The 13,611-nt window shown below is 44.0% G+C and overlaps 1 protein-coding gene across 3 annotated transcripts in view; it reads right to left on the bottom strand.

The window, feature by feature from the left end:
• Positions 1-13,611, bottom strand: part of RBFOX3 (RNA binding fox-1 homolog 3) — a 47,969-nt gene that overhangs the window by 21,092 nt on the left and 13,266 nt on the right. For 2 of the 3 annotated variants that reach the window (XM_036757092.1, XM_036757091.1), the window contains exons 2-5: positions 9,831-9,968; positions 6,650-6,703; positions 5,457-5,549; positions 2,641-2,701 (exon numbers count right to left, since the gene is read on the bottom strand). In XM_036757092.1, the coding sequence (XP_036612987.1) occupies positions 2,641-2,701; positions 5,457-5,549; positions 6,650-6,703; positions 9,831-9,968 (346 nt within the window). The remainder of the gene's footprint in view (positions 1-2,640; positions 2,702-5,456; positions 5,550-6,649; positions 6,704-9,830; positions 9,969-13,611) is intronic. The other variant, XM_036757093.1, reaches the window with a different exon arrangement.

Genomic DNA, 13,611 nt, shown 5'->3' with positions numbered 1-13,611 from the left:
AAGGACCTAGGAATGTCTGTCCTGAAGAAGAGGAGACTTGGGGTGTTTGTATGTGTGTATGGAGTTATGATAGCTGTCTTCAAATGTTTGAAAGGCTGTGGAGGAGGGATTAGATTGATTGTTTGACCTCAGAGGGAAGAGCTAGCAGCAATGGGTATAAGTTGCCAGGAGGCCAATTCAGGCTTGATCATCCGGAAAAACTGTCTAACAATCAGAGCTATCCAAAAGGGGAATGGGCTGCTTTCTGAGTTCAGTTGTTTTTGACTCCTCATGCCCCTGCTTGGGATTTTCTTGGCAAAGACACTGGAGTGCTTTGCCATTTCCTTCTCCAGCTCATTTCAGAGATGAGAAAACTGAGGCAAAAGAGCTAAGTGACTCGCCCAGGGTCACACAGCTAGTGTCTGAGGCCAGACTTGAACTTAGGAAGATGAGTCTTCCTCACTCCAGGCACTGCACCACCTAGCAGCCCCACAGTGTCACCTAGCTGCCTTGAGACAGTGAGTTCCCCCTCAATGGAGGCCTTCAAGCAGAAACTAGATGTCCCCTTGTTGAGTGTGCTGTGGAGAGGATTTGTTTTCAGGTGTGGGTTGAACTAGGTGGCCCAGACTGAATGTCCCTTCTAACATGAAACCTCTGTCATCCTGGTGTTCTCTTGAAGGATACATTTCTTACTGGGCATGTGAAAAATATAACAGAAGCAAAGCAAGGACTTTTGGATAGAATTAAGAAAGCCTAAGTAGTCAGGTGACTTTCCTTGTCCCATAGAATTATGTTCAAAACAAGTTTCTGTAATTTAAAAGAAAATCCTCTTTTTTGTTATTAAAATCAACTGGGTAAATCGCTTGGGGGTCTCTGACATCTGAGGAGTCAGGTGACCTGATCTGACATGCAAACGGTAGCTTTGCAAATTAAATTATAGATGGCTCCATAGCTTTGTCCTCAGCTTCCTTTAATTTCAGGTAATTAATTTTAACACATGGGAGAGGACTGGAAAGGGTGCCCCAAACATTGCTTGTTTCACCCGGTTCACAAGAATAAGTCACTTTGGCGGGGGGGGACTTGTTTTCCAGGAGGTTGGTCTTGTTAGTCCTTTTACATACATACACACACACACACACACACACACACACACACACACACACACACAGAGTCACTACCTTTTCAACTGTGAAAGACTCTAACCTCAACATATATACATAGTATATTTCTATACTAAACCACCCCTTAGTAGAAAGGGCACTAGACTGGCAGTCAGGAAACCCAAGCACTGGTTTCAGTTCTGCCATGAACTTCAGCAAATTACTTAACTTATCTGGATCTCAGCTTTCTCATCTGGAAAATGGATAACAGAATCTTTAGAATTTTTTTCAATGCTGTGATCATGGTTTCTCCTCCAGAATGACACAGCAGAAAGAGGGCTGGTTTGGAATCAGAAAACCTGAGTTCTAATCCCCACTCTTCTGCTTAATGTCTATGTGATGTTGGGACAAATAAATCTGTCCCTCTTGACCTCACTCTCTTCATTTATAAAGAGGGGTTAAACTAACTGCTCTCCTAAGCTCTTTTGTCTTGCTATGGTCCTAGGACTACAGAAATGTAACTTCTTTTAAGAAACATTGACAAAAATGTTACCAAAACAATGTTGCAGAACAATACAAGAATATATATTTATATAATATATACAAAATAAACATTATATATAATATATACATAATTACATATACTATCATTTATAACTATATATATATGTATATATATTTAATTATAGTAATGAGGTTGTAGGTTACAGATAGAGGGGTCATATCTCCAAAACACCAGGGGATTTAGAGAAGAGATGGGAACAAGGGATCTGTCCAAACAGTAGAAATCCCCCTAGCATTCCTATTGTGCCTTTAATGCCAATTTAATTATCTTACAGAGCTCATCATTTATTTCCTCCTTCTGGCAAGGTAGTCTATAGCATAGTCCTATTATAGAATCATAGATTCAGAACTGGGACTTCAGATGTTTATTCTAATCCCCTCATTTTGTGGGTAAGAAAATGGAGGCCTAGAGAGGCTAAGTGATTTGCCCAGAGTCATTCGGCTACCCAGTGTTTGAAGGCACATTTGAACTCAGGTCTACCCACCTCCAGACCCAGCACTCTGTCTATCTGCTGCCTCTAAGTCACACAACTAGAAGGTAACAGAATAAGAATTTGAACCTAGATCCCTTGACTCCAACTCCAATGCTCTTCCTACTCTGCTTATGTAGTAATGTATTCATAATTCTATGGAAAATGGAAATTCACCTTAGATTAATTCCCCCTCATATACATTTATACATGTAATACTCTTTCATTTGGGTATTGTCCACTGCCTACAAGTTTGGGAAAATCCCAGTGGCCCTGCATAAGGACAGACAAATTGTATTGGGCAAGAAGATTCCAGGCTCTCCTCAGACCTTGTGGACCCTTTGATGACCCTTCTCCCGCCAGAAAAGAGAGAGCTGAGAGGACAATATAGACTACTGTTTTATAGATATGAAAATCAGATCCTTTTTAGGCAGCATAGTAGTTCCCTAACCTTCCCCTCAAGCCTGACCCAGAGCAGAATGGCCACCCCACCCCTGCCTGGACATCCATGCTCTCTGCCACCTTACCATTTGTGTAGGGATTCGTGGTCTTCTTGTTGGTCATAACCCGGGCTGTGGCGTTATTTACCTGCCCAGAGAGAGAAAGAACGGGCTGAGCATAGCACCCTCCCTTGGTCCCTGCTTGGCCCCTGTGAGCTGCCACTGCCTTTACTAAGAAGTCTTGAAAGGTCCAGGGAGTTGACTGGGTGGCTGCAGGCAGTCTCAGTAATAGGGTGACAGAAGGAGGCAGGGGAAGCTTTAGCCAGTGGCCTTTGCCAATACCCCATGCCCAAGCCCATTTATCCAGACCCTTCTGCCAAAACTGTCCAGTCCCTGGTTCCCAGACTGTCATCTCCTCCCAGCCTCATGCAACCCTCTCCCTTCCCTAAACGTTAGCTCCTCGAATGCTCCTTGTTGGGGCCTAAACCTTAGACTTGGCCACCTGGAAGTCATTCCATCCTGCACCATAGACTCTCACCTCCATCTTCTAGCTCATAAATACTACAGTAGAGCCAGCTCAACTCAAAATCAATTCAATTCAAACTAAGAGCCATAGGTCTTTGCCTTCACATTGGTATGCAGAGCCCAACCAAAACCTCATGCTTATGCTCCTCCCCTCATCTCCAGTCCCAATGTCCTGCTGCCTGGTCAGCTGGGTCCCTTTCGCTTTCCTCCCCTCCCCACATTTTCCTTCCAGCAGCAGGCTATGCAAATTCATTTTTAGGCAGGACTCTCTGCTCTCAATCCATTCATCTGCCTCTGCTAGGACTCTCCACAGGCTCCAAAGTGGAAGCCTTCCCTAGTCCTCCTCATATTCCCTCAGTATTACTGCTTGCTCATCACAGTGCTAAAGACTCCACTGTCTGTGATCAGCAACCAGAATCTACATCTGCTTTCAACATTAAATAGCTCTGTAGAGGAATGTCTGCTGAAATGCATCCACCCCAACCTCGTGGGCAGTGATCAAAACTATAGAGCAGGGTGTCTCTTGGGACCCCACAGAACCAGAGGGAGGCCATTCCCAGAAGGGCTGTCTCTGAAGGGGAAATGGGCCTATGGGGGACAAGTGGAGGATATATACCATTTCTATTTTGTCTGGGGTAGTGGGGTCCCCAGTGCCTGGATGTTCTGTTAAATGACCTAGCCTCCTAGTCCTGCCCAGCAGACTGGAGAAGATACTTCCTAGAGGCCTGAGCTACAGGGCCAAGGGGATCTAGGTAGGGTTAGGAGAAAGGAAGGAAGCTCATCTTTTAGGGAAAGTTTAGTGAAAGCAGAGTGATCTACCACAAAGAAGGTAGGATTATTGGATGGATTGTATGGGACATAAGTGGGGAATAATACGGAGAGGCTGAAAAATTCCAGTCTGATCTTCATTCTCCTCCATACATGCACATACTTCATGGGTGTGCTTTTAGTCCTCATTTCTACAGCATTCCCTTTTGGCGTCTGTCTTGCCTGACTCCAAATCCGTTGAGCCCTGAATCTGTTTCTTTCTTTCTTTCATTCTTTCCTTTCTGTTTTTTTCCCCCTTTCCAGCTGCCTTGACTCAAGCTCAGGGGCTTGGAGCCTAGACATTCCTTGGATGCTGGCCTGACAAGGAGCCCAGGGATCCACCATCAGTGGCACAGGCCCATGCTTCTCAACACTGGGACTTTCCTAATTGGGACTTTCTTTCCTTTCTAATCCAGAGCAGAGTAGGATTTGAGAAGAGGAGGAGCAGTAGATGGCAACAATTTGGTTCTGCTAATTTAGACAAACTGAATCCATTCATTCTCCCACCTTGCTTGGTTCCCCTTGGCCTGGGCCCAGTCCCTGTAATTTCTTCCCCTACTATTGTGTCTAGTCACCAGCTCACACGTTCCCCATTATTTTCAGAACGAGTACAGAAAATGAAATCAAACCAATCAGAATGACCAGCACCACACACAGAGGAAGCATGCATCCCGGGACCCGGCTCTCTGTGCCCCAAATCAGGGAGGGGGGATGGGTGGTCTATAGTGGTTCTCCCACCACCCCTGTTCTGACAGCTTGTGCCAGCTTATGCATGTTCTCAGTGCCATACACTGATGCCATTTCAGCAACGGTTGGGAATTGGGTATGGGAAGTGGAGAAAAGGGGAGCCACTGAGATTGCAAGAGGCTGTAGGACATGGAAAGGAGGAGGAAGAAGGGGTAGAAAGAGGCCAGAGAAGGACACTGCCTTTGGGTGGTGAGAGATTCAGCGGAAGGTTGGAGGGCTGCCTGTGAAAGAGGCAGGGGATGGGGAGCAGGGAGCAGAGAGGTTCAGCTGAGCTTGGCCCTTCTTCTTGGATGCTGTTCTATTCTGCCCCACCCAGTAGCCAGTCAGTGGCCCCAAGGAGCCGGTGGGGAGGTAGTGTCAGAGGGTCAGCTGAGCACTCTAGCTCCAAATGGTTTCCCCCATCCCCAAGCCTGTCAAAGCCAAAATTTTCAGGGATTCTACCAGCTCAGGGCTGCCCCTTGGATACTACTTCTGAAGCCAGTCTGGGAATGTCTCCTCTCTTACTCCAGGGAATAGAATGGAGGAGGAAGAGACATTCCTGTCTGTTCCCAAAGAAGGGGTGGAGGAGCATGGGACTGGACTGGAAACCATGACTAAACCAAGAAACTTTAGTGTCAACTGGATTCCTTAGTCCCTCCCCCAGCTCCCCCTTCTCTGCCGCCCTTTACACCAGGGGAAAGAGCCTGTGGCGAAAATCCTACAGGAGTCCTCCTATCTGCCAGGCCCTACTAAAAGCAGCTTGGGGAAGATGAGAGGGGGGACACAGAGAGACGGGTATAACGCAGACAGGGCATCCTTGCCCCTTGTCACACTTATCTGAGCACCTCTATTTTCCGTCCCTCTACGATTGTCCCATTCAGCTTCTCTCGTGCTCGATCAGCATCTGTGCTAGTTTCAAAAGTTACAAACCCAAATCCCTGTGAGCAGAGGAGAAGGACAGACATGGAAAGAAAGACACAGGATGAGAAAAAAGGAAAAAAAAAGGAAGGGGAGGCAGGGATGAGGGAAGAGGGAGAGGGTGACAGGGAGGGAGAAAGAAAGAGAGAGAAAGAGAGAGAAAGAGAGGGGGGTGAGTCAGGAGAGTTGATAGGAGAGACTCAGGCTGCTGAACTGCAGAAAAAGGTCTGGTTTTAGTGCCACCATCACACACAGAGAAGGCTAAGGGCACCAGGCTCTGGGCAGCAGCTGCAGAATTTGTCCTTCCTGAGCTGTCCCTCCTTGGTACCAAGGGTGGCCCACAAAAGGGGCAGAAGCTACCAGAGGGATATTAACCTGGTGAGGGGCTAGAGGTGCCTGCCTTGCCCCATCTTGGAAAGACGCTGGAGTGTGTGGAGGGAGGGACAGAGGGTCTGAGGGCTGGGGGGAGCTGAAGCCAGGGCTTCTGGTCAGGGCCCCCTGGGCTGGGCACCTCTCCCCAACCTCGATCCCAGAAGGCTCAGCCTTCCCCAGTTCTCCAAGTCCCCCTTTCCCTTGCCAGCTTTAGATGGGTACCTTTGTGCATCAGCCCCTGTGGATTAACCTTACCCATTCCCAACCCTGGTGCCCGTGATGCCCAGGTAATCCCACCTCCAGTCAAAAGCTCCCCAAGCCAAAGCCAGGGATAGGCATGTGGGGACAGGATGCTGGTGGGGATTGATCCAACACTGAGGGTGGGGGAAGAGAGGTATAGTAGGAAAAAGGGGACACAAACAGAATAGCAGGAAGTGTTCCCAAGGGGTAGGCAGAGGTCCTGTCGCTTTTAGAAAGGAAGAAGCAGCAGCAACACAGACAGCTTGGGGGAAGGTGGGAAGAGGGGAGGGACTTGCAGGATGAGGAGGAGGAGGAGGAGGTCAGGATTGCAGGGAAGAGGCAGGACAGGTGTGAGTCAGGAAGAGCAGGGAATACAAGCACCCGTGTTGCTCAGGGGTCCTCGGGCTCGAAGCTCTCCAGGAAGGAAACGCACATTTCACACGTTAGCCTGGCGGGACCGTTACAGCTGGGTTCGCTGTAATGATGGCGGCGTCTGGGCAGCACCCACCTTGGAGCCCCGTTCGTTAAAAATGATCTCCACGTCTAATATTTTTCCGAATTGCTGGAGAGAGAGGAGAGAAGAGGGAACAAATTGAGAAGGCTCATCTTATCCTGGGGTGCTTTTGAAGTGTTCACCCTGAAACCTCTCAGTCCTTGTTTAGATCAAAGAGGCAGAGGTCTGCCTTGCAACTGAAATGCTTCTTCACCCATCTGTGACCAGTTCTCATAATTCCTTTACAGAAAGAATACCTTTTGTTCTACAATTAGGGCGACAATATACGGGCATAGTTCACACCAGGGACTCCTCTTACCTTCGGGATGGGAGGGTCCAGACCTACCAATGTGCTTCTGGAAGCAAGTCACCTCTTCCTTGCTTCTGCTGCCTAATAGGGCTAGGCTATATGGAGCTGGTAGAGATCTCGGCTACCAAGCATTAAAGCCCTTTCTCATTTATACTAAAATGTAAATGACTGATACCAGATCATTTCCTAGAAGGTGTTTACTATTTTTACTATATAATTTGTTCTTGTATTTTATAAAGCATTTTAGAGACAGGGTCAGATTACCCTTAGGTCAACCAGCTAACCACTAGCAGAACCAGGGCTAGCAGCCACATCTTCTTGTCACCACAGTTCACAACCACTGTTAAAAATCACAATCTAGAGCTGGAAGGGGCCTCAGTGGTCGATTAGTTTAAGCCCATTATTTTGCAGATGAGGAAACAGAGACCTTGGAAGATTAAGTGACTTGCCTAAGGTCACACTGGTAGGAAGCATCCATGCCACCTTCTATAATTTGAGGTTAAATGGAGTCCACTCGGGGCAGCAACATTGACACCTCGATGCCCCCAGTGTATTTGAATTGTCACTCAGAGGAACAGATTGCTTAAGGTACACAGCAAGATCAACAGTAATGATGAAAACAGCAAATAGTACTCTAGTAATAGTAATGCTATATGGAGATATAGTAAGATAATTGGTAATGATAAAAATAATAAAAAGTACTCTAGTAATAGTAATGATATATGGAGATATAGTAAGATAATTGGTAATGATAAAATAATAAAAAGTACTCTAGTAATAGTAATGCTATATGAAGATATAGTAAGATAATTAGTAATGATAAAATAATAAAAAGTACTCTAGTAATAGTAATAGTAATGATATATGGAGATGTAGTAAGATAATTGGTAATGATAAAATAATAAAAAGTACTCTAGCAATAGTAATGATATATGAAGATATAGTAAGATAATTAGTAATGATAAAATAATAAAAAGTACTCTAGTAATAGTAATGATATATGAAGATATGGTAAGATAATTGGTAATGATAAAAATAATAAAAAGTACTCTAGTAATAGTAATGATATATGAAGATATGGTAAGATAATTGGTAATGATAAAAATAATAAAAAGTACTCTAGTAATAGTAATGATATATGGAGATATAGTAAGATAATTGGTAATGATAAAATAATAAAAAGTACTCTAGTAATAGTAATAGTAATGATATATGGAGATGTAGTAAGATAATTGGTAATGATAAAATAATAAAAAGTACTCTAGCAATAGTAATGATATATGAAGATATAGTAAGATAATTAGTAATGATAAAAATAATAAAAAGTACTCTAGTAATAGTAATGATATATGAAGATATGGTAAGATAATTGGTAATGATAAAAATAATAAAAAGTACTCTAGTAATAGTAATGATATATGAAGATATGGTAAGATAATTGGTAATGATAAAATAATAAAAAGTACTCTAGTAATAGTAATGATATATGAAGATATAGTAAGATAATTAGTAATGATAAAATAATAAAAAGTACTCTAGTAATAGTAATAGTAATGATATATGGAGATGTAGTAAGATAATTGGTAATGATAAAATAATAAAAAGTACTCTAGCAATAGTAATGATATATGAAGATATAGTAAGATAATTAGTAATGATAAAAATAATAAAAAGTACTCTACTAATAGTAATAGTAATGATATATGAAGATATAGTAAGATAATTAGTAATGATAAAAATAATAGTTCTATAGCAAAAATATAGTATAGTAATAAATAATATTGAATATTAAAATAATTTAATAATAAAATAATACTGTAGGACATAGCTGACATTTCTATGGCACTTTAAAATTTTTCAAATACTTTAAAGCCATCATCTCATTTGAGCTTCACAACAATTAGCAGGTACTGTTAGCATTATCACCATTTTCCAGATGTAAGAACAGAGACCCAAAATGTTTAACCGAGGTCACATAGCAGGATAAAGTGAAGCCAGAGAATGAATCTCCTAGTTGTCTTTCTGACGGGGTTACATTCCCCCTCTCATCAAGCTAGTGCCTTGAGCAGGGCCTCTTGGCTGGTGATGAAACCAGGAGGTCCGAGGCAGAATCCACCTTTGAACTGCCTTGAGAAGGAAGGAGGAAAGTGGAAGGTGGGGAGAGGGGAGAAACAGCATGAAGAGGGAAATTCTTTTGGCAAGTCAGTCTGGCAGAAACCTACCTGTCCTCTTTGCTCTAGGGAAAAAATGGCAGCTGGAGAAACGGGGTGTATAAATCATAGCTAGGGGGAAAGGTTTTGGGGAACCTGGAGGGTCCAAGAAGAGAGGATGAGTGGGTACAGTAAAGATAATAGTATAAATAATGATTTCTTCAAAACTCGAGGTAACAGCATGAGTTTATTGTTACTATTCTTTTAAAAAAAATAGATGAGGAAACTGAGACAGAGAGACAGCTATAGTTGCAAATGGAGGCAAGTGTAAGTTGAAATGAATTAATTTAAGGAACAAAGGCTGGCACTTTGGACAAAGCTTCCTTGTTTTGCTTCTTATACAATCCCAAGGAAGAGAGAAGAGAGAGGACAGAAAGGCTATGTGGGGAGATCCTTGTGGGGATTTCCATGGGCCTCTGAGGCTAATATAATTTGATAACCAACAGGAAGCAGGCCTGGAAGAGGGGGGGAAAGGATGAGGAAAAGGGGGATGGGAGATGTCCTGATGTGTCTACATGTGGGCTCCTTTCCTCTTTCTTGATAAAGGAGTCTCTGGTTTTCAGTACAAGTAAATGATGGTGGGGGGCAGGGGAGGGAGCTTAGGGATGGGGAGCTGGGCTGAGGGGCGGGAGGAGGAAGACAGAAGAGGGGAGGGGGCTGGGATAAGCGCACTCACCCCGAACATTTGCCGTAGATCAGGATCCCTGAACCGGAAGGGGATGTTGGAGACGTGTAATCTCTTGGGCTGCTGCTTGTCTGTGTTCTCTGAGGAATGTAGCTGTTGGCTGTCTGTCTGTGCAGCTTCATCTGTTTGCTGGGGAGACAGAACAGAAGGCCAGAGAGATGCCCTCAACACCTGTTGCAAAGTGGAAAGCTGCTTCAGAAAGGGCATCTTGAGATGTTTTACAGGCATCTCAAACTTACCATGTCCAAAACAAAGCTAATTATCTTTTCCCTGCAAACTTTTGAACTTCCCAATTTTGAAGGTTGAAGGCCCAACCTCCTCACTATATTTAACCAGGCCTAGATCTAACCACGTTCTTTCACTTTGGGCATTTCCTGCTGCTCCACACTCCAACTGAACCACCAGACCCCAGGACCTGGAGAAGCTGCCCTGGGACTGGGCTGTCCTTATGGATGAGTCCCCAATATACCTAGCTGGCAAGTCCTGTCTGTGCTCTTTTACTCTGGCCCACAAGTACTCCCCTTTCCCCCCAAGCTTTCCACATGTGGCTCAGTGAACTATAACCAAATCAACATTACCATTGCTTCTGGAGGGGACTTGTCAACTGATTGATCCATTATTCCACTCACCATCTCTGTGACTTCCAAGACCAAAATACCCTTCCTGGCCTCCACTCCCTAACAGAATAAAAGCTCCTGGAGGGCAAGTATTATCTCACTTTTTGTATCTCCAGCTCTCCAGCTCCAGCCTACAACCTAACTCACTCACTCACTCACTCCACATATCCATCCAATCAGTTGCTACATCTTTTCATTTCTACCTCCATAGCAGCTCTCCATTCATTCAGGTAGAAACTATTGAGCTCAGGCCTCATCATCTTTCACTAGGACTACTGCAATAGCTTCTTAATTGGTCTCTCTGCTTCAAGTATCTCTCCACTCCAAAATGTCCTTCAAATAGCTGCCAAAGAGATTTTACTAAAGTGCAGGGCTCACCACCTCTCTCCGCCACTCAATAAATTCCAGTGACTATTACTTTGAAGATCAAATAAAAACTCATGTCACATAAAGCCTTTAACAACTGGCCTCAACCTATCTTTCTAGCCTACACATGACTCCTCTTCATGAATACTATGGTCCAGATAAGTTTTCTTGTTCCACATACATGGCGTTCCCTTTCCCTCACCGTAATTGCATTGTTTGTTTCCCCAGGACTGGAATTTATTCCCTTCTCACCTGTCTTAAAGAAAGCCTAGTTTTTTCAATGCCACCTTCTACATGATGTCCCTCCTGATCTCCCTTGAAGCTAGTGCCTTCCCTCTATATAATGTTCTCTCTCCAGTGAGACTATAAGTTCCTTGAAGGGAGAGCCTTTTCTCCTTCTGTGCCCACATCCCTAGCATCTGGCACAGTGTCTGGCACTTAATAAATGCCTGTTTATTGATTGTCCTCCAAACTATCAGGATCTCTGGGTTAGACCTCCACCTGAACCTTTGGAATTTTCCTGCCTTTTGGAGGTGGGGAAAAATTGGAGATCAGATCTTTCCACCCAACTCCTCTTTTCTCCTACTCCTTAAAGCTTGCCTCCTTCCCCCCTCTGTTATATTCCTGCTCTGAATCATGTAAGAAATGGGGATCAGAACAACTCTCCAAGAAGCCTAGTTAAGCAAAGGAGAATGAAGAGGCATGGTAGATCCTCCTATTCCCTCTGCATACATACACCTAAGCTTCTGTCTCACCTTCATTCTTCTTCTATCTTGCATGCACAAAACAGCCTCTCTGACTTCCTTTACATCGTAATTCAAGGTTGCCTCATTTATGCAGCTACCCCAAACTCAGTCTTTTTCTCCAACAATCTCTAACTCACCTTTCCCTCACCATACAAATTCATAATTTTGTAATCATATACTGCTCTTGAGAATTATTGTATTCTCTACTTCAGGGTCTTTGAGGGAAGGATGGTTTCTGTTATTTAATACAATGTGACTATACATTTCCACTCACATCCTACTCCAATGCCTGGAAGTGGGAGGTGACTCAGGATTTCTGAAGGCTAGCTCAACATAGTATAAGCTCTGTAAGGTCCTAACCAAACTGGAAAGGCTTTGATGAATGGCCTGGTAAGAGACTTCCAGAGGTCAAGACTTGGGCTAGGCTCAATGGTGAAACTTCAATATATCTAGTTGGAATGACCTAATTTTCTCTGGTCTGGGAGTTCCTCTACCTCTAGCTCTGGAAACTTCAACCAAGTCAACATTATTATTGCTTTTGGAAAGGGCATGTCAGCTGACTGCCCTATTGTTCCACTCACCATCCCTGTGACCTCCCAGACCAAAATACCCTACCCTAACCACTCCCTTCTAAGTTGTCTCCCTTACAATGTAAGGTCTTTTTGGAGGGGTATTTGTTACCCTTCCTCCTATCCTGTGGCTCTCCCTGCAACCTCAGAACATTTGGTAAGAAGCACATCAGCCAGAATGGATTCTCCGTTCGCTTTTCCCTGATATTCTTTTCCTTAGCCTTGGTCACTACAGAAACAAAGTGGGAAAGAGGGAGAAGGATAAGCAAAGAACCTAGATAATCCAAAAACTGGATAATTGAGACTTAGATGTAGTGGTAGATGGGTTGGCTATAGTAGTTATTTCCACGAGGACTCAGGGGTACTTGGTGGGCAAGGTCAGTATTTGCTGCCTGGAGTTAACTCTTAGCCTCTTCATCAGGCTTTCTCTTCTGCCTTGGCTTCCTCTGGATCCTGAGAGCTGTGGCTAAGCTTTGCATCTTCCCTAAGCTTTAAAACATGTGTCATCTCTTTGGTTCCTTTTACAAGAATGGATTCAGTGGAAGTTGCCTTGCAGGCCTTCTGCTCAAGGTACCCTTGCAGTCTGGAATGTAGGTCTCTGAACAGGATTTGTTCCTTGACGATGAAGAGGGAAGGCTGACCCAGCCTTACTCCTTGTCCTTAAAGAATCTCAGAGTAGGAAGGTACCTGGAGGTCATCTACTCCAACCCCTTCCTACTGCAGATAAAGTAACTGAGGCCAGAGAAAAGAAGTAATTTGCCTACAGTCACGCAGGGCAGTTAGGGACAGGGTGAGGACCAGAGCCCAGAACTGACTCTTGGTCAGTCCAACACAAGGCATCCTAGCAGAGGTTCCCTTGGGGGACCTGAAAGAGCTCCACAGTATGCTGTACTCCAGGTGGTAGCAAATAATTCTTAAGTCTTTCCAAGTTGTCTTTCTTTACAATGTTGTTGTCGTTGTATAATTTTTTCCGCTAGCTCTGTTTTTTCTGTAACACTTCATACAAGTTTTCCCAGGTTCTTATGAAACTGTCCCTTTTTATCATTTTTTCACACAGTAGGATTGCATTACATTCATACACCATAATCTGTTCAATTATTTCCCAACTGATAGGCATTCCCTTAGTTTCTGGTTCTTTACCACTACAAAAGGACTGCTATATTTTTGCACATATGAGTCCTGGTGTGGCCACTCTCTTCTCCTTTGTCTTCACAGTCTAGTCTTTTGTCTCTGCCCTGTGGCACTTGTAAATTGCATGTTCTCTCTGGGTGACGTTCTCTGCACTCAAACCACAGAACCACAAACCCTGTTCTAGCCTGATCCGCTCATCCTAAACGGGAGCTGGTCGTCTCCCTAATCTCTACCACTTGTGGGCCAGATATCCTGAGATTCTCTTTATCTGTCTCAGACCTCCTAAAGAGTCCTGTTTGCCTCATTCTGTGTTCTAATATAATCTTGTGGAATTTAGACTTGT

Source organism: Trichosurus vulpecula, chromosome 4, assembly GCF_011100635.1.
Source record: "Trichosurus vulpecula isolate mTriVul1 chromosome 4, mTriVul1.pri, whole genome shotgun sequence".
NCBI classification, from domain to species: Eukaryota; Metazoa; Chordata; class Mammalia; order Diprotodontia; family Phalangeridae; genus Trichosurus; species Trichosurus vulpecula.
Note: the sequence above shows the minus strand (reverse complement) of the source record. Positions and strands in the feature narration are given on the sequence as shown.